Source organism: Megalops cyprinoides, chromosome 19 (genome assembly GCF_013368585.1).
Source record: "Megalops cyprinoides isolate fMegCyp1 chromosome 19, fMegCyp1.pri, whole genome shotgun sequence".
NCBI classification, from domain to species: domain Eukaryota; kingdom Metazoa; phylum Chordata; class Actinopteri; order Elopiformes; family Megalopidae; genus Megalops; species Megalops cyprinoides.
Window position 1 is genome coordinate 2336941 of NC_050601.1, and position 24166 is coordinate 2361106.

General features: G+C 46.4%; 2 protein-coding genes across 8 annotated transcripts; both read right to left on the reverse strand.

The window, feature by feature from the left end:
• Positions 1-119: 119 nt before the first annotated feature.
• On the reverse strand, positions 120-19990 carry LOC118794183 (exocyst complex component 7-like). 7 transcript variants are annotated; one of them, XM_036552376.1, is made up of 22 exons: positions 19784-19990; positions 18902-18967; positions 18377-18561; positions 17497-17602; positions 17130-17352; positions 15471-15638; positions 14884-14895; positions 12503-12595; positions 11775-11843; positions 9837-9982; positions 9042-9194; positions 8781-8879; positions 8381-8443; positions 7836-7902; positions 6685-6723; positions 6021-6086; positions 3976-4096; positions 3276-3371; positions 2959-3022; positions 2055-2096; positions 1452-1585; positions 120-712 (listed from the first exon to the last, which is right to left on the reverse strand). In XM_036552376.1, the coding sequence occupies exons 1-22, from the start codon at positions 19841-19843 to the stop codon at positions 610-612; spliced, it is 2175 nt and encodes a 724-aa protein (XP_036408269.1). In that variant the 5' UTR covers positions 19844-19990; the 3' UTR covers positions 120-609. The 7 variants fall into 7 exon arrangements, with proteins under 7 accessions (XP_036408269.1, XP_036408270.1, XP_036408272.1 ...); XM_036552377.1 differs by lacking the exon at positions 11775-11843; XM_036552379.1 differs by lacking the exons at positions 6685-6723; positions 14884-14895.
• A 2054-nt stretch (positions 19991-22044) lies between these two features.
• On the reverse strand, positions 22045-23708 carry LOC118794511. The gene has a single exon (XM_036552772.1). The coding sequence runs from the start codon at positions 23706-23708 to the stop codon at positions 22065-22067; it is 1644 nt and encodes a 547-aa protein (XP_036408665.1). The 3' UTR covers positions 22045-22064.
• Between the last annotated feature and the right edge of the window lie 458 nt (positions 23709-24166).

The window sequence follows — 24166 nt, forward strand, 5'->3', positions numbered from 1 at the left end:
CTTTGTCTATTTTTGTGTCAATTTGGAATTTCAAGATCATGTTCTTGGAGGTTTTTTATTTGCTTTTGTTTCAAATTTCACGATAAACTTCTAACTCTCCCAGAGTCTTGAATAATTGGGATTCTACATCAATCTGTAAAATGCAAAGAGCTGCACTACATACAGAAAAAACAGCTTTTACTCCCTGCTGTGGGGTTTCCGCTCTGTATTCTACTTGAGTAGAACAGTATTCAGCCCAGATTAATACCAAAATCAGCCAGTAACAGCAGTTTAGTTAAGGCTGAATAATAGAAAAAACAGAATGCAAACAAACAGAACAAGTAAACTGTCAAAGAACAGTCAATGGAAACTCCTCTGCTGATCAACTCTTCCGCTGCTTAGAGCAGGGTCCAAAGGACAACGTGTGTCTGTGCACTTTCAACCCATCAATACAACACACAATCAATGAACTTCCTTTATTAGATGAACAAGGTCCCAGCAATAATGGAAAATAATGTATGTACAACACAACAACACATATGTACATATACACACACCAGACTCCCAGAACACGTATGTAACACTCTCCGGTCACGTGACAAGGACGGGGCCGGGAGATGCAAACTCGGCTCAAGCCGACGTGTCAAACAGCCTCTCGATCATGTCCTCCACCTGCTCGGGTTTGTACTTGTGGTACTTCTCCGGGTTTTTGGTGAAGGCGATGTTGCTGTACCTGTTTAGACAGTCCCACAAGGGCACACCTGTTACGTGCTGTAATCAAGCAGGTAGCAACTTTACCTGTTCTCATTCATCACACCAAAGTTCAGTTACATATTGCTTTATCTTCCTCGTTCTCATTCATCAAACCAAAGTTCAGTTACATATTGCTTTATCTTCCTCGTTCTCATTCATCAAACCAAAGTTCAGTTACATATTGCTTTATTTTTCCTGTTCTCATTCAGTGCAGTTGCTTCATCTTCTTTGCTGTGGACTGTTTCTTTAACCGCACATGGCTATTAAAAAAGTGCTGAGCATTCACAAAAGCAAACATAGTTTTTATTCGTCAAGGTTGCTAGCACAAGTCTGGGAGGATGCAATGCCACAGCGTAAGCAACAAGCAGTCTAAGTGTTTCAGTCACTGTCACATGAATATGTATGCTCATATTGGCTATATCACATGCAGGGGGTTCAAAATAAAATGCATCTTGAATAAGCCTCAGTGGTGTATCAGCTGTCCCCTGACTCCAGTGATGTACTGCTCAAAAGGGGCTAGCAGTGTCTCAGAGATTAGTTTCACCTCCTCCACAAAGGTTAGCGCTTCCTCACCTGTTCTACCAAAGTTAGCAGTGTCTCCTCTGTTTACAAAGGTATGCAACAACTCACCAGCTCAACGAAGGTTAACAGCGGCCCACCTGCTCTACAGAGGTTTTGAAGGTATCTCACCTGATGTGCAAAGCCTGGGGGTATCTTACCTGTGCAGGAAGGCCCGGTAGGCCTCGGACACGACCGTTTTCTGGGCCTGGCGGATGGCGTCACGCTGCTCCTGATCTGGGATGGCCCACACCTTCTGGATCTTACACAGCTCCTCCAGCCCATCGTTAAAGCCCTGCAGAGCCACAAACAGCCCGGTCTCACATTCAGTCTCAGGTCATTACAGCCCTGAACAGTCAAAAAGGGCAAAGGTCAATCTACAGTCAGAACTGCAGCTGTTAGGTGTCTGACTGGTCCAGGCTTGAAGGCCTGAACTGAACTGTTATCTAGACTGATGATCTTGTAATGGTTTTACTCTCTGCCCCACATCACCTCTGATTCCAAGTCGAAGTTAGCACCTTACTCAAGAGAAAATCTAAGAAACCAGAGCTGACAGAGAGGTGATGGACAAAAACAAACAACACACACACACATGCACACACACAAACATACGCGCACACACATGCACGCACACACACACACACACACACACACACACACACACACACACACACACACACACACACACACACACACACACACACACACACACACTCACAGAGTCATCGTAACCGCCCAGGCACAACTGATTCATCCATGTTTACCTTAAACTTCTCCTTGATCATCTGACGTTCTTTATCCTTCAGCTGGAGGGGAAGAGATAGATAAACACAGGAGAAAAAGAGTGAGATCCCACCTGAGATCTGAAAATCCGGAGCAGAACTGCTCACCATTTTTACAGGGATTTTAACAGGGAACTGCTCTAAAGGTGATCTCAGCATGAATAAACCTGACAGACCCAAGACAACCCACTGAGAGAGAGAGGGAGTGAGAGAGAGAGACAGAGGGAGAGGGAGTAAGAGGAGAAAGGGACAGAGAGACAGAGGGAGAAGGAGAGGGAGAGAGAGAGGGGGTAAGCGGGAGAAAGGGATTGGGGGGGAAAGACTGTGAAAGAGAGGGAGTGGGGTAAGACAGAGAAGGGGGTGAGAGGGTGCGAGAGGGAGAAAGAGAGAAAGAGGGAGAGAGAAAGGGGTGACAGAGAGAGAGATAGAGAGAGAGCGAGTGAGTTACACGCTCTGCAGGGTGACACCCACCCCATCATCTATCAGTGGTCAATAAAATACAAAACGAATGTGGCCACTTCTGCACAGACAAAAAAGCTTTCAGACTGTCATTTTTACCAATATTTATCACTCTTTGAACGCCATGTTCAATTAACCTTCTCTTCTCCTGACCTCTGCTTGTGTCATTCGCCGAAGCTTTGTAAGCTGTAAAAAAGATTCCTATCACTACTAAAATGCACACCCTTCTGTAATTTTTTTGTATACAGGATAATAACTAATTTGATGTTCAGAGGCACACTGAAGCCCAAAATTCATGTTTCTTGTTAAACAAAATAAAATGCTTGGTAGCTGAATCTGTCTGTCTGTCTGTGTGAATCTGACTGAAGCCCAGCGCTTCATGATGAGATTCATTCATCTTCACTTCCTGCTGGGTGGACGGCCTCACCTTGGCACCTTGTTGGAATGTAGGCATGTTCCTGTCTGTCAGGCACTCTGTCACCTTCAGCCAGCTGCAACACACACACATACATGCCTTAGCAAATGTATAGTTAGCTTACACTAGCACTCTCTCTCTCCCTCTCCCTCTCTCTCTCTCTCTCCCTCTCCCTCCCCCCCTCTCTCCCTCTCTCTCTCTCTCTCTCTCCCTCTCCCCATCTCTCGCTCTTTCTCCCCCCCCCCTTCTCCCTCCCCCCTCTCTCTCCCTCTCTCCCTCTCCCTCCTCCCCCCCCCCCCCCCCCCTCTCTCTCTCTCTCTCTCTCTCACCTGCGCTGGTAGTTCTGCATCTGCTGTTCGATCAGCTCTCGGTACAAAGCCTCCGCATTCTTCTGAGTCACGCCCACCAGCTGAATCAGCTCCGACCTGCAGAGAGAGACCGCCTTAACCACGCCGTCGACCAAACTGTTCACACACTGCTCACACAATACACACAGAACCAAACTCTGCCTTACCAGCCACGTGTAGGATTATCTACCCAAAAATGAAAACCTTCCCTCCTCTTAGGAGAGGACATGTTGCACAATGGCAGCACAGAATATCACTGCCTGCCACCATCTGAGGAACAGTCAATGACAATGAAAAAATACTTTAATACAATATTTTTCCTCTGTTTGCTATAGTTATATAAACTTTTTATAAATGTGCACATTTGTCATGTAAATAAAGTGCACTGAATTGAACTGGACTGAATTGGAAGCCCACTCTTTATGGATGTTTTGCCTTTAGCCTCTCTCGTTACTTTCAGATGGCGGCTATAATATCTTGGTTAGGTCAGTCTGATAACAGACTGGTCTTGGTTTTGGTCTCTCATAAGTTATGATCCATGTGTAGACCATAGTCTGACCGTGGGACCGCGTGGCCGTGTGACCGTTACATGAGGTGGATCAGTACGTGTCGGTACAGTCATTACATGGAGCGTGAAGGTGAGCAGAGATGGTTAGCTCTGAGAAGGACAGCGAGCACATACTTCTCCAGGGACTTGAGGATGTAGTTGTAGTTGTTGAGGAGGAAGACAGCGCTCAGGGCGGAGTCCTCATACACTTTGGACTTGCTCAGAAGATTCAGCTGCAGGTTCCCCAGAACTTTACCTGGAACCCAAACCATCCGAGAGTGAGGAGAGGACGCAAAGCAAGCCACTCCCACAGCACTCAAACCAGTCATGTTTTTCTCAATTCACTCAGTGTTCGAATCATTCACACAACTCCATTCAACCAATACTTCAGTTCGTTCACTCAGTACTCAAGCCACACCATTCCTGCAGTATTCAGACCAAAATCACTCCCACTGGCATCAAACAGTTCCCACAGTATTCAAACTAAGCCATCCACATGTAAGAATAATCCCAACCAAACCATGCACGTGAGAATGGTGTTGAAACCAAACTGCGCCCACTGTCAAAGCACTGCTCACACGAGAGTGCAGGGCATGAAGGAAACCTTTCTGACAGAACAGCAGAATTCACTACAAACAGGTCACACCTGAGAGGCCCAAACGGGTTTTCACACTCAAGAGCAAGGACGTCCGTCCTCTACAGCATCCTCACCCGCACTTCTCCCAATCCCACTGCTGCCACAAATCTCTGTTTACAAAGAGCGAATGAATGAATTAAGTGATTACTTGAATTGATACAGCCCTACATAGCTTTGGCCATCGGGCAGGAGACAGCTACAGGGTGGTAAAGTGGCTAAGGCAGTATTCACCTCTCCACTGTCTTGGTGTCCAAGGTTCAGGCTTCACAGAAGAAATATCAGTGAAATTTCAGTGATCTCTGATAACTACGTGTAACACCAAGTGCTCACATTGCCCCGGCGTTAAAGGTACACCTTAGAGAGGGTTGCCATTTTCACACTGTTAAGAAGTTATCTTCACACTAGCTCACGTCAGCCTACTCCCCCACCATGTAGTCTGCTTGCTATGATGTAATCTCCACAGGGCAGAGCTGATGTAACAAGGTGAGCATATGGCCCCACGATTCTCTGCTACAGTAAACCACACAGCACTCTACTAGAGATCCCCTTATCGATATGACCCTGTCTCCTAGTTACAGATCCAGACGACCCCTTCTGAAATGCCATCACTATTCCAGTTTCCCTGGAAACCAGGGCTCTGAGCCCAGAACACCGAGGTCTGAGAACTCGCCAACACGTGGTAGCCGAGCGGAGCTTCATGTCCCATTTAACGGGTGGCATCACCACGTGCGGACAGGCAGAAGCCGATTTCAGCCAATCAAAATGCTTTGCACATTAGACAGTCCCTGATAGGTCACTCACAAAGTGAACCAGGTCATGCAGCCTCCCTTACCTATGGCTTCTAAAGCGCAATATATGTTTTTGATTCACTGCAAGAGAGAGAGAGAGATTAATGGGGGGGGGGGGTAGTCAGAGAGAGAGAGAGAGAGAGAGGGAGGGGGGTAGTGAGAGAGGGAGAGCGAGAGAGAGGGAGGGGGGTAGTGAGAGAGAGAGAGGTAGATGGGGGGAGAGGGAGAGAGAGAGAGGGGGGTAGTGAGAGAGAGGGGTAGATGGGGGGAGAGGGAGAGAGAGAGGGGGTAGTGTGAGAGGGGTAGATGGGGGGAGAGGGAGAGAGAGAGAGAGGGGTAGATGGGGGGGAGAGGGAGAGAGAGAGAGAGGGTTAGATGGGAGGAGAGGGAGAGAGAGAGGGGGTAGTGAGAGAGAGGGGTAGATGGGGGGAGAGGGAGAGAGAGAGGGGGTAGTGAGAGAGAGGGGTAGATGGGGGGAGAGGGAGAGAGAGAGGGGGAGAGAGGAAGAGAGAGAGGGAGAGAGAGAGAGAGAGAGGGGGGTAGTGAGAGAGAGAGAGAGGTAGATGGGGGGAGAGGGAGAGAGAGAGGGGGGTAGTGAGAGAGAGGGGTAGATGGGGGGGAGAGGGAGAGAAAGAGGGAGAGAGAGAGAGAGGGTTAGGGTAGACGGGAAAAGGCATGACGATAAACCCCCTGAAAGTCTGCAGTTGAAAATGATAAAATATTAAAATGGTGAAAAAACTGAATGGCACACTCACAGATGTATGTGCTGAGGAGTCTCCGGCTGAACTCTGAGCTGTAGCTGCTCGCTGATGAGCTGCTCTCTGCAAATTAAAGAACAGTGAAACGGTTACGACCGCTTTTCAGCCATAAAGTTCATACGACTAATAATTCATTTCTTACCATCCATCCCCTTAAAAATCAATAAACCTAATTAAGGTCACTTAAAAGCCCTTATTATATAAATTATTGCTTCTTCATCATGGAGGCTCTTTGCCTGTTTACCCACGCAACCCTTCAGCAGGAATTTAATTAACACCAGATATGAAGGGATCTCTCTGCTAAATGCCATGGAAACTGCATTAACTGTAATTAAATCAAACGTGTGCATCACCAGTTTCCAGTCTCCTTTCTGGCACTTCAAGTAGACACCTACTGCATAAGTGTATAACAAACTCCAATATAATAGATGACCAGCGTAATATAATACTAACTGAAGTATCTAGCTGTAATATGAGAGTCAGATTCTGAATTTCTAACTCTGTGAAACCGCACGGCACTGACAGGGCCGTTTCCATGGGGATTACACCATTTAGCATCAGTGACGTTCCTGCCCCCTCAACCCGCCCACGGTCCCCCACAAGCCCCTCCCTCTTTTTTTTGCCCAACAGCGAATAAGGGACCGCGGGTGTGTCCGCTTACCTCGGGGGTCTAAAGGGATATTGTAAGTGTCCCCAAGGACTACAAGCCAGAGGCCAGAGAGGAAGAGAAGAAGAAAGGAAGAGTGCAAAAAGGTTAGAAAGTCTCGTTAGTACAGAGTCAGCATAGCTATCACAGCCAGAGAGGGAACGAGGGGGCGCGGATGAGGGGGGGGGGAATGAATGAGGTGTTACTGGACCGGAGGAGAAGAGAGGGAAGGAAGAAGAGAAAGACAGAGACGCGTGAGGGGTCGGAGGCTGAGGGAGAGACGTTTCTGGGGTTTCTGGAGGTTTGAGGGGACTGCATACAGGAAAACGAAACAGTAACTTTAGGAGTGCAAAGGGAGTGATGAGAGAGGGGGAGCCATTAAAGTTGTGAGGACAGAGGCATGGGGAACAAATGCTGTATCTGCTTTTAAACACATGCAATTATCTGCTGTACCACTGATGTACTTCTGCAGAGACTGTGGTGGAAACCACTGCGTGACCTCCTTTCACACGCTGTCAGCGCCAGCGTTTGCGCGCTAGCTTGCACAGAGCACACACGGTCAGAGGGCTCCCCCTGGTGGCTCAGAGGCAGCACTGACAAGGAGAGGAAGCAGCCGAGAGGAGACGGAGCAGGAGGACGGTGAAGGGGAACCAGAGGACAAACGCACACCGATGGAACAAATGTTTCAGATGCAGAGGATGAGGGGATCGTTTTCCAGGGCGCACAACTGAGGGGGGAGGAGGTCTCTTGGCTTGCTGTTTCAGCACAGATGAACAACATTTGTGTGTGTATCCGGAGACGGGGGGGTGATAGATTCCAATTACTTAGCATTCTATGTTAACCTGGATATTTCAAAAGCATTAAACTCTAAGCAGGAGAGTGCTTACATCGTTCTGTCATGTAGTCATGAAGTGCTATCGGGGGGTAACTCTATGATAGCACTGCATAGGCAGGGCTAAATGCCAGCATGCACTGCGTGGGGGTGGAGCTCAATTATGACATCACATAACTGTCATAGACAAGAGCACAATACAATCACCCTGGGAACCAGCACCCGGGAGAACTCCCAGCTCAGTGCAAGTATATGGGGTAAAATCCTCTCTCTGCTGGATATGGTCTAAGATACTGGGAGACTGGGGCCTGGCCCTCCACACCCCTCCCCTCACCCTGAGAGGCCAGCATGGCTCCGGCCGTCTCCTGGAAGTCCAGCAGCTGCTGCAGGAACAAGATAGCCTGGAAGGGCAAAAGAGCACCCAGAGTCAGTCAATTCCACCCCTCTCCCACTGTAATACACACTGGATATTCCCTGACTAAATCCACCCCGGGACATTCACAGGGGAACCAACTACTCTTACACCTTCCTCCCATCCGCACTTCATCATCATCATCATCATCATCATCATCATCATCATCAGCACTGCTTACTGACTGGATAGAAACATCACTGTCAGCCATGCTAACGATAGCTCTCATGAAGACTCGTCATGCTACATAGGAATTTAAATTGAAAAAAAAAAACAATTAAATCACATTACAAGAAATACTGGAAAAAAAGCCATTACACCAATTCCTCTAATTTACCAAAACTGTGTAACAATAGCAAAAGTACAGCCTATGCGCTCAGCCAGGATGGTGAGATATCTGAAGCCCCTGAGCTGGTGGCGAGAGGAAGAGAGAGAGGGAGAGAGCGAGAGAGAGAGAGCGATCGTACGTTGCTCGTCAGCTCGTGCACCGTTCCGTCCTTGGGCATGTTGTACTCCTTGTCTGGATCGTTCTGCGGGGGAGACGAGAGAACAGGGATCGTGCTAAAGCCGGAATAAAGAGCACCCCATACCCCAGCACGTAACAGCAAAGCTCTGCTCTGTTCTACAAGCTTCTGTCCAACGTAGGACAGCGTGAAAAGAAGAGATCTTGAGAAAACTGAAAAAATTCTGCATAGGTCCACATGCACAAGACAAATTCTACACAATGTTACAGAATGTTACACACATTTACATTTACTCATTTGGCAGATGCTTTTATCCAAAGCGACGTAAAAGTGGAGTACAACAGAAGCAAAAAAAAAAACATATGGAGTCAACATTAGAAGCACATGTCATATCATGTCATACCTTGATGCTGTCGGCGAACTCCTCCAGCGCTTTGGCCCCGATGGTCTCCATGGAGGTGATGAGGGTGGGCAGCTTGTTTTTGGTGCTGGCAGCAGTGCCCTGGGGAGAGAGGCCGTGGCTGCAGGTGATGTAGCGAAGTGATGCAGTGGAAAAAGATTTTTTTTCTGTCTAAAATACATGCAATCTGAAGCGTGTTACAACAGAGCATGTCTGGTGACACAGGTGTGGCCTCTGCCCTGCCCCGCCCTGCCCCCCACTCACCTGGAGCACGGAGTCGAAGTCGGACTTGGTCTGCTTCAGGTGACGCAGGATGGGGAAGATGGTGAGCACGGCCGAGTAGTCGTGCCGCATGATGGCCCGTCTGGCGGCCGACACAATGTCGTCCCCCTCCAGCATCAGGTTGTCTAGAGCTCCCTGCAGGGGGCAACAGCGCAGAGTGCGAGGTCACGGGAGGTCACCCGGGGTCACGGGAGGTCGCCCGGGGTCACACACACCCTCCATCGCCGCACCATGACTTAGTGTGACATCACAGGGCACCCCTCACGGAAAAGCACTTAATAGGTTAATAGATGGTGAATTATGGAATTTAAAAATAGCGCCTATGCCTTAGAAATAAACTTAAACATATCACAAAACACGCAGCATATTCCACTAATCATTATTACTGCACTGACCTATACAATATCTATGTTTTTACCATGTAGAAATGAAATTTAAATGTAACGTAAACGTAAAATTACAGACATACTTATTTTGCAATAGATGTGGTATATGTAAACAATCAAAGAACTCTATAAATTTCAGATTTTTTAAAGTTTAGACGTCCTAGGGATCACATAAGGACAGGCTATGATGAGAACAGGCCAAGCACATTATTATGAGGTGATCTCCAGCTGCTGACTGCTAAAGATAAAACAGAACTATCATATCTCTCTGGGCTGTAACAGCAGGGAAAGGAATCAAAAGGATAATCCTAAACAAAGTGAGGGAAAAGCAAGCGGGCAGCAAAGTGACGCAACCCTGCTGTCCCCCCGGTGACCCCCGGTGACCTCTGACCTGGATGAGGGAGTCGAAGGTCTTCTTCTGGTGGTGCTCGGGGATGATCTCGGTCAGCAGGGCGTACTCGCTCTGGGCCAGCTTGACGAAGGCGCTGATGCAGTGGATGTAGGAGTCGATCTCGATGTCCAGCACATCGTCCTTCCCTGGGGACACCGGAGAGGACAGGTGAGACCAGGACCGTGTGAGGCTGTCCCTAACCTGACCGCTCCCTCACCTCACTGCCTGACCTGCTAAGAGGCTGTCCTTTACTGCCCCACACCCGACCGCTCTCTCACCTCACTGCCTGACCTGCTAAGAGGCTGTCCCTAACCTGACCGCTCCCTCACCTCACTGCTGCGAGGCTGTCCTTTACTGCCCCACACCTGACCGCTCCCTCACCTCACTGCTTGACCTGCTAAGAGGCTGTCCCACACCTGACCGCTCCCTCACCTCACTGCCTGACCTGCTAAGAGGCTGTCCCACACCTGACCGCTCCCTCACCTCACTGCTGCGAGGCTGTCCTTTACTGCCCCACACCTGACCGCTCCCTCACCTCACTGTGAGGCTGTCCTTTACTGCCCCACACCTGACCGCTCCCTCACCTCACTGCTTGACCTGCTAAGAGGCTGTCCCACACCTGACCGCTCCCTCACCTCACTGCCTGACCTGCTGCGAGGCTGCCCCACACCTGACCGCTCCCTCACCTCACTGCCTGACCTGGCTCTCCATGTGGCACATTCACCTCCTCTGCCCCTCACCTCGCTACCTGTAAACCACCTGTTCTCTGTGTAACACGGTTCCCCATTCTACTCTCCTGTTTTACCAACATGAAGACAGAGATCAATGATATTACCATTATTATTTAACACTGTACACAAATCTGTCAACGTATGGTGCTGGTCCAGTGTATTCTTTTCTAATTATTCACGACAATAGCATCCTTAGGTGTATAAATATTTATATGTACGATGCTGCTGTTTTTTCTTCTTAAAGATTTTTTTGGAATGTAACCGTTTAACAAGCAGATCACTGTGCTAGACACCTTGTTACAGAAGTTTGGTCCATTAAATCAAAGAATTAAACTGTCTTTCCAACAGCATGTGGGAACAACATCGACATAAAGAAAGGATCACAAGATCTGGGCCAAAGCTGCAATGTCTCCCATGTATACTTCACTAATATACATTTTTAAAAAGTGCCGACATGAAGATGATTCAAGCTGCGATGTTCTGTTGAGATAGTCACGCTGTCGGTGTGGTACACAGTCAACTCCCAATTATCCCAGCAAAGAGAAAGGAGACACGGCACAGCCATCTGAGAAACAAGGATGGCCCACAAAACGTTTATGGCTTATTTACCTCTGAAAGACTAAATACAGTTTATCATCAAATACCACCAAAAATAGTTCAGTTTAAGACAGCGAGCCAGTTTATAAACTTGAAATAAGCTGACATATATATAGGAAGTTACTTGATTCCAAGAATGAAACATGTAGCAGGATGCAAGATAGAAGATAAGACAAGAAAAAGCTGAATATCTAAAACTGCCATGTATGATTACTTAACTACCGGCTGCTAGCTGGCTAAAATGAAGATTTATTTCTGTATTTCAACTTACCATTTTAACGGTAGCATAATTTGTTACCTTCCTCTTCAATAATGTGACCGACCCCTATCCCTACTACCAACATGTATAAAGAGTAAAAAAAAAAATTTCACATGCATATGTTTTCAACCACTGCTACAGATAATCTGCACACAGGATAATCAGTGGCCAGATAATTGGGAGCTGACTAGTAGCAGAATATGAATAATTTAACACCTTTTAAGACAAATGATAATGATAATAATGATGGAATGATAGGTCCCATTTGTTGGTTTGTTGAATAACTTCCCAGTGCCACGCCCATGGTGGCTGGACCCGCCCCTTACCCTGGCTCCTCCTCCCCATACTCACCTGTGGACGCCCCCTGCTTCTCACTCAGGGCGTCAACAAGGTGCTTAACCCTGAGGTCATGATCGTGGCCTAGTGGAGTGGGGTCACATGACCAGGGTTAAAACCGGGTCACTGTCTGGGCCAAGAGGTTGACCTGGGATTTTCCCACAGAAACACACCGACCACCAAGCAACCAGCAGGGGGGGAAGCAGCACGTACCAATGGAGGGGGACCGGGGGCCACAGGGCCCGGTGTGTGTGAGGGGCCAGCTCATCTGCCGAAACGGTCATCACAGAAGCTTTGGTTTTCCCTCTGAACGGCCTCATTTTTAGCCCTACATTTCCGCTCCCTGCTTATCGCCCATGGCCAGGCCTGCTGGCTTCTCCATCTGACTGGCAGTCACTCCACTGATCTGGCAGCAGGTCCTTTCTGACCTGCAATGCTGTGATTCAGTGGAACAGTGAGTTCAAGCCCCAAGCGGCTCAAGGACAGAGAGGCGGAGTCCTCTAATCAGTCAATGACTGCATGGAGGCGGGGTACTCCACTCAGCCAATGAATGCATGGAGGCAGAGTACTCCAATCAGTCAATGAATGCACCTGCCAATCAACACCCCTACCAAAGGATCTGTGACGACGGGCCGGCTTCAGTCTGGCCCCCGAGTAAAACCCACGAGCACAGGATGCAGGACGGGTGGCCGAGGGGTGGGGGTGGACACCGAGAGGACACCGAAAAGGCGAGGATGCGTTACCTTCCAGAGGAGTGAGGTTAGAGCCCCCCTTTCGCCCCTCCAGCCCGTGCTGGGAGTACTGTTTCAGAAGGTTCTGAGCCTTCCGGATCGTCCCTGAGCGTCCCACAGAGACGGAGAAACAGAGAGAGAGAAGCAGCCCAAACAGGAAGAGCGTGAGAGGAGAGAGGAGGCCCCGGAAAAAAGGAGGAGCGAGAAAAAGAGGAGGAAGAGAGGAGAGCTAGGAAGTGAGAGAAGAACAAGCACCATCACACCATCACACCATCCCACCTCTGCCCCAACCACCATGGCTGTGAGACAGCACTGACACAACTACACAGCTACACAACTACGGCACAGGACACAACACCAAACAACTACACAACAGAGAATGACTCGCGTAAGCAAAGCAAACAGAGAAAACATAGGTCAGTTACCAACACATCAAACAGCCAACAACCAAATGCACAATTACAAATGCTTTCATGTTCAGGGCTGTTATTACAAGTCAATAATCCGCAGCAATAATACCTCCAAAAAGCAACTGCATTGTTAAATACACATGACTGGAAATCTGTTCATGTCACTGTGAGTCATACAGTAAACTGATCAGGTTCACGTAAGACAAAGCCTCGTGGCACAAGGGACGAAGGCTTGCACATGCACATGGTTAGTGTGTTAGTAGGCATTCAGTGCAACAGCTTCAACTGCTGAGTGAAAATCAAATGCAGTTTATGGAAGCTGCAATCTCAAACAACATCATGCTGTGGAACACTTTTGTGGGGCGTGTCCCCCAAGCTTTGTGACGTCATGCTATTTGCGTCATGTTACAGGAATTGGGGGTATATGCGACCACATGGGATGGAATGTTCTCTGTCTGGCCTGTTCACAGCCAGCTGACCAGGGAGGCCACCACACTGCCTTTCTCAGTGCCTAAAGAACTCCAGTCACCACTTAAGCAGATGAAGAGCCAATGAATTCCAAAGACAGCACATTCTTGTGATGGAATGTGAAGTAGCAGGTTCAGGATTTAGAAAGTGAGCGTACTGAGACTTTGATATCACTTTAAATTTGGAGGAATCTTTGACTTAGCTAAGCCATTCTATGACATGTAAACCAATTGGCTTAACAGGAAGGCTTCACCTCATCTATACTCCAAATGCCATCTGTGCTAGCAACAGCAACAGTCAACATGCATGAAAAACTATTCTTACAACCACTACAGCCACGTTGCATGAATTCTACAATGCTGCTTTAGCTGGACAGTAAAGCTTTTTAGCAGTACAGCCAGGTAATGTGCAATAACCAGCACTGGGGAAGCACTTCAAAACATCACATTACATTACGTTACTGTCGTTTAGGTACCTTGCCCAAGGGTACAGCAGCAGTGCCAAAGTGGGAATCGAACCAGCAACGTTACGGTTAGTGGCCCTGCTCCCTACCACTACGCTGCATGGTACTACACACTGCCCTGGCATTTTCTGCTCTAATGTCAGCATGGCTCAGGACTGCAGTCTTACACACGATGGTGTATAGCGCTGAGAAACGTTTAAGCTCAATGCGACGTCTCCTATCACAGTACTGTACCAACACTGAGATGTGGGTAAGCTTGTCATTAACAGAGAACGGGTGGAGATGTGACACAGCCACGCCAAGAGGTGGGAACACAGGTCTCCTCCTTTATGGCGAGAGGGCAGGGCGTGGCTGCGGGTCACTCAGACAGTTCGAAAAGTGCCCCGCTCTCTGTCCTGCTCTATGCCCCTGCTTGACTGGTGGAAGCCAGCCACCCTGAGATGAAACATGCCAAATGCTTTCTCTGTTCCTTTTTTGATTCATATTATGATTTTTCATTCATATCCACATCTTAATAATTTGCATGGCTCTGCATATCATCTATTAAGCAGGAACAACCAAGAGGCTGCAGCTATAGCTGCTAACACTACAACTTATCTTCTTCAACATCATCTCAACTGCAACATAACATCTTCTATTCTACTCTGCCTGCGTCAATAATACTAAAAAGGTCAAACTCCAAAGAACTGGACATCAAGTAAATCCCTCTTTCTTAGTTGCATTTTACTGAAACACCAATAAAAATGCCAACTAGTCCCTTTCCCTGATCCATCATTGTCTTTTTGTGCCACACGATGGCATCATTTTACAGGCATATACTAGCTCAAAGGCAAAGCCGAATCACTCTTTCAGCTAAACGCTGGCCAAATGTGTAATTTAAATGAGTTTAATGTCAGGGCGTGTGAAATCCCACGGTCACGCACAGCGTCGGGATTCCAGCATGGATCGGACACTAGGGCTGTCGTCATGGTGACCCTCATTTGCAGTTAAACACGGTGTTCAGCAAACAGAGGCAAGCAACGGGGCGTGGCACACTAAAGCTGTGTCTTTACCTGGGATGTAGACTAGGGAGAGGAGTGTCATCACAACGCACACAAATCAAACAAGGAGAGAGAGAGAACATGCTCATTAGACAACAGCAGGTTAAATCAACAGGAACGGAAGGGGGGAAAAAGGGTTAAACGACAAGGGAAAAACAGAGGCGTGGAATCCGTCTCATTCGGTCAGTCAGAAACCCAGGGAAAACCCAACACAGAACATTCTGTGCTGATACATACACACGCATGAATGCGATCTCACACACTCACACGCTCGAACGCACAAACGCACACACACGTTCACTCAGTCACACACACACACACACACTCACACGCACGTATGCACACATTCACTCACTCACTCAGTCAGTCACACACACACACACACACACACACAAACACACACACCCCTAACTGAAACATAGCTGCACACTACAGATACAGGTCCAATGTGCCAGGATCAATTGCCTGTCTGTGGTGGCGGGTGACTTTTGACGTGTCAAAAACAGATTTTCCCAGCTGCAATTCAGAGTGCGGTGTGAGATTAGAGTGAGACAGCCGATTGGTTGAGCAGCTGGTGTGAGGGCGGGGCTCTCCCTGACCTGGCCTCTTGGGCGCCTTCTTGGTGGGCGTGTCCTTGCGCTTGTTGGGCACGGCGGGGGAGTAAAGGATTCCGGAGGAGGCGCTGTTCTTGCGGAAGTGCTCCTTCAGACCCTTAATGGAGCGGTCCAGCTGGGACGAGCGCACCTGGAAGTACACCGTCATGAAGTCTGCCGAGGGAAGACAGAGAGGAACACGTTTAAACCGTCTACAGGAGGGAGACGGTTTAAAGAGAGGACAGAGACACATTTCTGACACATCCATAGAGACTGCTTTAAAGAGAGGAGACAGATGTGCACTCATAAAGTTCTAAGGGAGAAAGCTAGCACATGGTGCAATAAGCAATGTAACAGCAGAAACTCAGATAAAGACAATAATACTCTCAAATTATTGATGGGGGATACGTCTTATGGGGGATAAGTGTTTTTTAAACTGCTGTCACATTGTCTCTCTGTGAGCCCACACATTTGTCTGTGAAGGGGTTCCCATTATCATATTCCTGTTCAGTTTAAGGTGCGCTGCGCTTCACCTGGCCTTCTCCCTCTTACTTACTCAGCCGTTCTGAGGCCCTGTCTCTGCTGTGGGTCAGAAAGGGCATGAGAGGAGGGTGCCTGTCTAACGATGCTGATTTCAGCCTGTCCCTCTGCCACCGGGAGGCCATCTTAGTGAAGGGGCCCTGGAGGGCCCCCAGAGGAACATCTCTGTCTAACGACTGGGTCCTCAGCTGGGCTGCCTTCCTCACAGAGCTGCACTTCCTGCCTGACTGAGTCTCCACTTCCTCCTCCTCCTCCTCCTCCTCACTGACCTGTCCTTCCTCTGAATCGAGAGTCGAGAATCAAGAGTCATCACTTCACTGAACACAAACTCTGAACTGGATTCAACATTAAAACAAACACCTGGACACACCAGTAGTTCCTTAATTCCACACCACTGGGCACAGCCTTTGAAGACACTGACAGCTTCTGTGCACATAGACATGCATACAAGCATACATATTGACTGCTACAGCAAACTAACACACACACACACACACACACACTGCAACCGTACATTGGCCTATAACAGTACGCAGACAATCACCCTACAATACCATATCTTCCAAACAAAGAGAAGCCATTTAATTCTAACACTGATCCGTTTTACTTGCTCTGGTCCTCATACTCTCACAACAGCTCCTATCTTTCTCTCTACTCCCACCTGCTGGCAAAGGAAAGTAAGAGCATCCCTAGTTGTCCGAGTGGTTTCAGTTTCAATGGTTACTCATCTGAGGGTTGACCAGGCTTATGGTAGGGCGGCCAACAGACAGAATTAAATACAAGACACAAATACAAGACAAAAATACAGCTTGTGCTGGTTGAGACTAACTTTTCAAATTAAGCAAGAATATGTAAGTTTTACTGAAACATTTATATGTTAAAATCGTAAGTAAAGTTTCAATATTTTATTGTGATTTATGCTTTGTTATTGTCATTACTACAACTGGTGACATTCAGGTTAATTCATTATCGTTGTTATTATGTTATTATGTTGCAATCATATTGTTTTACTCATCATTTTACATTCATTTTAAATGTACAGCCACCCCAATAAGGTGCACCCAAACTGAAGTGACTGTTTGAGCGAGAGCGCCCCCCGGGGGCCGGCAGTGGGGAGGCGGTTACCCTGGTTACGGCCGTACTCCACCAGCCAGCCGGAGATGCAGATGATGTCCTGGAGCACGGCTTCGGGGAGGTGCTCCAGCGTCACCTCCTCCTGCACCTCCAGCTCCTCGTCCACCCCGATGGCGTCCAGGATCAGGACGGGTGGGACCGGCTTGCTGTAGCGGGTCAGCAGCGCCCGGAACTCCGCCTCCAGCAGCTCCTTCCCCTTCTCAAAGCGCGCTTTCTGGAAAGTTGCACGCAAACCGCACAGACCAGGTGAGGGGGGGAATTCGGCCACAACACACGCCCTTTGCCTTGTAGGGGATTTTAGTATGAGATGAATGTGATTTATGCGTTGTGACTTTAACGTAAATGTGTAGGGCATTACCACTGTGTTGAGCTCTGGGCTGTCTGGATTGTTGTCCTGAAAGTACTCCACTGCCTTCTGGATCTTAGCAATGCAAGCCAGATACTCGTCCAGTCTGCCAGCAGGTCTGAAACACACACAAATGCGCAATCACACACGCACATGCATATACACAGGCGCACGCACACATGCACGCACACACACACACACACAGTACTGTGTAATGTAATGCTTATCATACCACATCACACTGCTTATCTGCTTTAACCTCACACTCATCCAAGATGGAACAACGCTTATGCACAGCATTGACTAATGAATTGTTATGGTTTTTTGTTCAGCATAAATACTTCACTCAGTAGTAATACCCCGAAATACTGAGACCCACTTTGGTCTTCAGTGCAGTGGTCTGACCTCTGCAGCCCCCCCCCGCAGTACTCTGGTCCCCCTGTAACTGGAATCATAGCAGCTGCTGACAGTCTAGTGCTCTGATATCCATTCCACACCCTGCTGTCTCTGCACTCTTTCTCTATTTTCCCCAAATCAGCAGACTGCCATCCTTCTCCACCTACCTCCCCCTCTCTCCATGTCTCCCTCCTATCCCTTTCTCTACTAAACAATCACCTCTCACCATTCCTCCTCTGTCTCTCGCTTTCCTTTTCTTCGCCATCCTCTCCATCCTGCTACCTCTCTATATATCTGCTCATCACTCTGTCCCCTTGGCCTTACTCTCCCCTCCAGCTCTGTCACTCAATCCCCTCCTCCTTTTCCTCCCTCCCTCTCTCTTTGCCCCCCATCCTTCCCACTCTCTCCCTTCCCTCCCATCTCCAGCAACCCTTGCAACCTCAGACCACCCCCCCCCCCCATCCCTCCCCCATCCCGGCAGCCCTTGCTGCCTCACCCCTCCCTGATGATCTTGTCCGTGTCCTTGGCCACGTGGTAGTAGCTGATCACGTGGTCCAGGCAGGACAGGGTCTTGTCCACGTTCTCCTGCAGCCGCTGCAGGTTTTCCGTCTGCTTGTGCACGGGGATGATGGAGTTCTCCAGCTGCACCAGCCGGCTCTCGAACGACGACAGGATGGCCACCTGGAGGACACAGGTTCAAAGCCCCGGCTCTCTCAACAGCATGCCTGTCACCTGTCAGGCGTTACCTTCCAGGTGGCAATAACAAGTTTGCTTTCTGTTTATCAAGGGTCAGATCTGTCCTGATTATTCCAATATCTTCAAATATACAACTAAAAGTTTGGGTATTGCTCTTAACTGTTTTATATACGCAAGGGAAACACAAGAAATTACCCACATTTCATGTAACACTAATATTCAATTACGTAGAAATGAACGCCATGTGTGACGTGATTGTCACATGGACACTCATTTGAATATGACACTGGGTGTGCGGTCATGTGTTTTTCCGTTAGTTGCTTACCATGCCTTTGGTTAGCTGATCGCTCTTTTCCAGGTTCTCACGGATGAACGACAGCGTTTCCTGTTCCTAGTTGGACAGGAACGCCACAGAGATATTAACCGCCGCTACCCCCTACATATTTTCATTGTTATGCATTCATAAAACTGTTACGCATTTATAAAACTTCGCCGCTATTCCAGAAAATGCATTCCCGCTGTTTACCGTTGCTAGCTAACTAGGAGTGGATGGAGTACCTTTTATTAACTTTCATGTGGGCGGGAGTGTGGCGTAGTGGTAAGGAGGAGGGCTTGTCAACAAAAGGTTGCAGGTTCGATTCCCCACTAAGCCACTGCTACTATACCCATCAGCAAGGTACTTAACTCAGAATCGCCTCAATAAATATCCCACTGTATAAATGATTAACATGTAAAGTTGTAACCTGTGTAAGTCGCTCTGGATAAGAACGTCTGCTAAATAATGTTATGAATGGCCACGTAAATACCTGAATCTCTATAGCAATAATTCGTACGTGGCAAACTAGCATGCCAGTAAATATCGAATTTTAGCGATAGCTGAATACATCAGTTTGTCCGCATAACCATCGTTTGCAACGAAACGATCCCTGCTCTCGGTAAACTAGCCTGTCAGACAGCTAGCCAGCTCTGTGTAGTGAATTAACAGTCTGTGTAATTATTTAACTGGTTAGCTAGCCAGCGACGATAACACATTTATCTTGTCACCTCCAAGCTAGCAACATGTTGTAGCTGGCCAGCCACAACAGTTATGTAAAAAACAACGATCCAGCCTCTCCTCTCTGGTTGTCCTTTCGGATGCTAGAAAGCTATCTGATGGCAGATGCCTTCCTTCCAAGCGCTCCTCAAGCTGGGACGCTAGCATGCTAACCTGTTTTAATTTCTCCTCAATCTCCCTCTTCCGCGCTGACGCGTCCTCCGTCGGAATCATCCTGACAACTGCTCAGGTTAATGCCGTGTAGTGTTTTTACTTACAGTATTTAGTGTATCTAATATAACCTATCTAATGTAGCCGATTTCTGGCCACCTAGCTACGCACTTAGCTAGCTATCTTGAGAGAGCTATTTACAAAACAGGGTAGACCCACACAAGAAGTACTTCCGGGTCACGATTCAGTGCCAGTTGTGTATAATAAAAGTTGTCGTTTACATGCGAAATATGACAATAAATGCTTAAAATAGTACGTTTTTGGACGGAACATATGAAACGATCATATTTATCAACTACAACATACTAAATATTGGGCTGTAGAGAAAAATCAAATTTTTTGGGCTGTTGTGTGGTGATTGTTCTTTCAGGATTAGTTAGAATTTCTCATAGACTGCAGCGGTGCCGTTGTTTACTGCAATAAGGCACAAAGAAAGGGATTTGTGTAACGGTAATACATTCCCCAGTGCAGGTGAGCACTGTTAGATCTGCAGTCTCTTCTAAAGCAGCAATTAAGTTCTGTATTAGGGCCAATATGTTATGGAGATGCATTTTAGCCGCTGCTGGAGAATACTGACAGGAGCAGCTACTGAAACAGATCTAGGTTTCTGACATACTGTCATAAACGAATCATTTAATGTTACAAGCTAGTGAGCTATGTGATATGCAATATGGTGATGAAAAATAATAATAATAACATTAATGTGGCTGCATAAAAAACATATAAACACATGTATGTGAAACTGTCAAATTTTACTTCCACTGGAGGCTTTTTTACCCTGTATTTTTAACTGGGGGGTTCCCACTCGCCCCTCGTAAATGTCAGATTTTTTTTTGTGTGTGTGTGTTTTTTTTCTGTCATTTTGAATTCCAGATTACTGTCATCTTTTGTGTGTAAATTGTGCAACACAAGCTGAATCTGCCATGTGTTGTGTCAGGTGGCTATTGCTGCGCTCCCCCTCACTCAGAGAAACACATCTTCATTGTTCTTCCACACTTCATTTCTTTCCCACCGACCAAGAAGTGTGTTGCTGTATCATTTTGTACAGATGATGTGGTTTATATCAATCACAACTTTCATGAACAAAATCATTTCACAGGAAGAGGAGAACTCCATAAACTAACAATTAAAAATCTAAAAAAAAAAAATCTAAATTGTGACAGACATAAAAAAAAAAACACAGGTAGGCAGAATGTGTATTCTTCTGTTTTGAATATACCCATCAATGACCATGTAACCAGTCATTTAACACGCAGTCTCTACCCAAGACACTACATGTGTAATGGTCTCGTGCTTATGTACACTGGTGGGTTATTATTTGTGAAAATAATAACAACAGTAGAATTCAAGCAAATACACTGTCAAAGTCATTTACTATAGATGTTTATTATGTTCTTTCAACAGTTGTTACCGAGGATCAACAATTCACAGCACCCTAAATTTCCTGTACTTTCTACACACCTTCACTGGCAAATTCTGCCCATGTGCAGACAGCAGCGATACTGTGATATGCACATACAATTATTATTGCAAATCACCCATTAGTACACAGTAATATACATTTATATTGGAGTAAATAATGTAATTTAAAAGCCAAAAGCAGAGCTAATATTTCTACCCATTTCCCACAAGCTGCTTAGTTATTTAGCTATTTGCTTTACACAGATCCTTAAAATGAATCTGGGCCTATGCACTTACTAATCACCCATGCAATATCAGCGTTACAGCACATAAGGATATATGACATGGGAATATCATACTAGGCAACCCCTACCTAGGGTGACCATACGTCCTCTTTTCCCAGACACATCCTCGTTTAGAGAAGCATGTTTTAGGTCCCAAAATGAGGACATGTCCAGGAAAAAGAGGACATATGGTCACCCTACCTCTACCCCTTGAGGCAAAACACCAACACAGATATTGCTGTAGCAACAACTGGGAGAATTCAAACTTTGGAACACACTTTCTGTGATGTTCCTGATTTTGTTTCCTGACTGAAACTGTTACAGTATGATCTATGTAGCCCTATTACTCATCAAGAAATAACAGTAATATGTAAAAACTCCCCTGAAACTTTGCAAATGTTTTATGAGCTTCAAAATGTTGAAGTATAATGTACATGCAGCTGTCATCCTTTATTCTGTTATTCTGTTCATTTAACCTATCTGATCATTCAGATTTCATATCTTTCCTACAGCAAGGGTTTCTTTGCTTTCTTGTGAAGCTATTTGAATAAATCAGAAACTTTATCAGGTAGAGAGCTCCCTCCCTCCTTATTCTTGAGTGCCTTTTCTGTTCTTTTCTTTATGCTCTTCAGCTTTTGAACCCGAACGGTGTCTTCAGTTTCTTTCATTCTTGCAATCAGGAAGTCAAGATGCTGAAGAGTAGACTGTGAGTCAGGCTTCAAGGCAATCTGATTCAGTCTGACAACACAGTTGTATGACTCGTCTATGAGTTTCTTCTTTTCTGCCTCAGATTTCTTCAGCTCATTCTGAAGGGTATTTTGCAGACTCTCTGCTGAGGCCTTCTCCCCTGATGCCCTGTCATATTTTAATTTCATTTCTCCAGAGGTCTTTTTTTCTTTTCTTGTCTTCAAATCATACATACTGTATTCTCTGACATGATCTTCAGGTTTGCATTTCCCATGACAGACTGTGCATTTATTCCCCTTCATTGCAGCACACCAGAATGTTCCCGGTATGAATTTACAGGGGTAGTGACAGGTTCTCTCACATTTCAGGCAGCTAGTAGCTTTTTGTTCGGTTTTGACTTTTTCCATATAATACACAGCTACCTCATATGTAAAGTCTTTGTTTGCATCTATGTCGTCTTTGTGTTTCTCCACTACATCTTGTGTCTGTCTGAGCTCATTCTGTATATATTCAGCCTCTCTGATCCTCTCCTGTAAATTCTGCACACGAGCCTCCAGCTGAATACGCTCCATCAGCACCTCCTGAGTCATCTGCACACTTCTCATTTCCATTGTGTTCAGGTACTGAAAAAAGCTCTGCATGTTTTTCACTCCCTTTGCCCAGCTGTTTTTCATGTCCTCTTTATCATCATCATCATCATCATCTCTCCATGACACATTATCAAATTTGAAGTGAACAGGTTGGTTTTTCTCATTCCTGGCACAGGGAACACCAGCTTTGTCAATGGCTTCAAGGGCTGCTGGTTTCCCCTTACTGTGGAACGTAATCAGAGCCATGATGTTATTCTTCATGTCCTTCCCAAATAAAGACAGGATAGCATCAAATATGTACCTCTGAGTATCTGTGAGACGATTTTGTGACGACTTCACGACAAAACACACTGCATCGATTTGCTGAACACCATTTTCAGATTTGAACAGATTGTGCAACTTTTCAGCAATGAGTTTGTCTTCTTGTTTTCCTCTGGTGTCTCCGTAACCAGGGGTGTCAATGATTCTGAGAGAAAATGGAACTCGAACCCCTTCCTGTCCATAGATCTCATACACAGTAACAGCAGTGGTTTGAGACTCAGTCTGGCTTCTTCCTTCATCTTCAATAATTTCAAACCGGATGTTATCATCCCACTCCACTCGTAGTATGTAGTTGACCATCACATTGATGAGGGTGGACTTTCCTGCTCCTGTCTCTCCCACCATCATTATGGTTCTGGTCATTTTGCTGGGATCCCTTACTCCAAATGAACATCTTCTGACCATTCCACCCTCAACCAGCTCCTCTTTAAAAGTCTTCAGAAGGTATGTTTTAGGGGGTCCCTGATGGACTTGTGTACTCCACTCTATTACTGATTGAAATCTTGAGATTGATTCTCTCTTTCCCTCTTCTCTTTCTTTGTCTTTTCTTCTATGACAGAATATTAAATTATCAACTGTGTCCATACTGCCATTGTATATCCTCTATGTTTAAAAGTACAGAAGTTATTTAAAATAAAAGAACCACAAAATTCCAATAAACAATTTTTGTACACAACACTCACGTGCTATGAGATTTTTTGAAGTGGTCCATGATGATCTTTTGTTCCAGATTCTTCACATTTAACAGTCTCACGGCAAACTCTGGAGCCCAGAGTCAGAGATGTCTTTGGCTGTTATTAAAGATATTGAGTTACAGAGAGGTTAAACTGATGCTGAAAATGTATTCAGGCACTCTTACATGGAAACCTTTAGAGTTTTAGACAAAACCATTAGAAATTGTACAAAGAAAAGTACTAGAAAAATACTAGAAAAAAATAAATAGAATAAGGAAGAGATTATATAATGTGATTAAATAAAGTGCTACCAAAGACTGAAATTAACACATAAATCAAAGCAAAAGTACTGATGTGAGTGTTATTTTG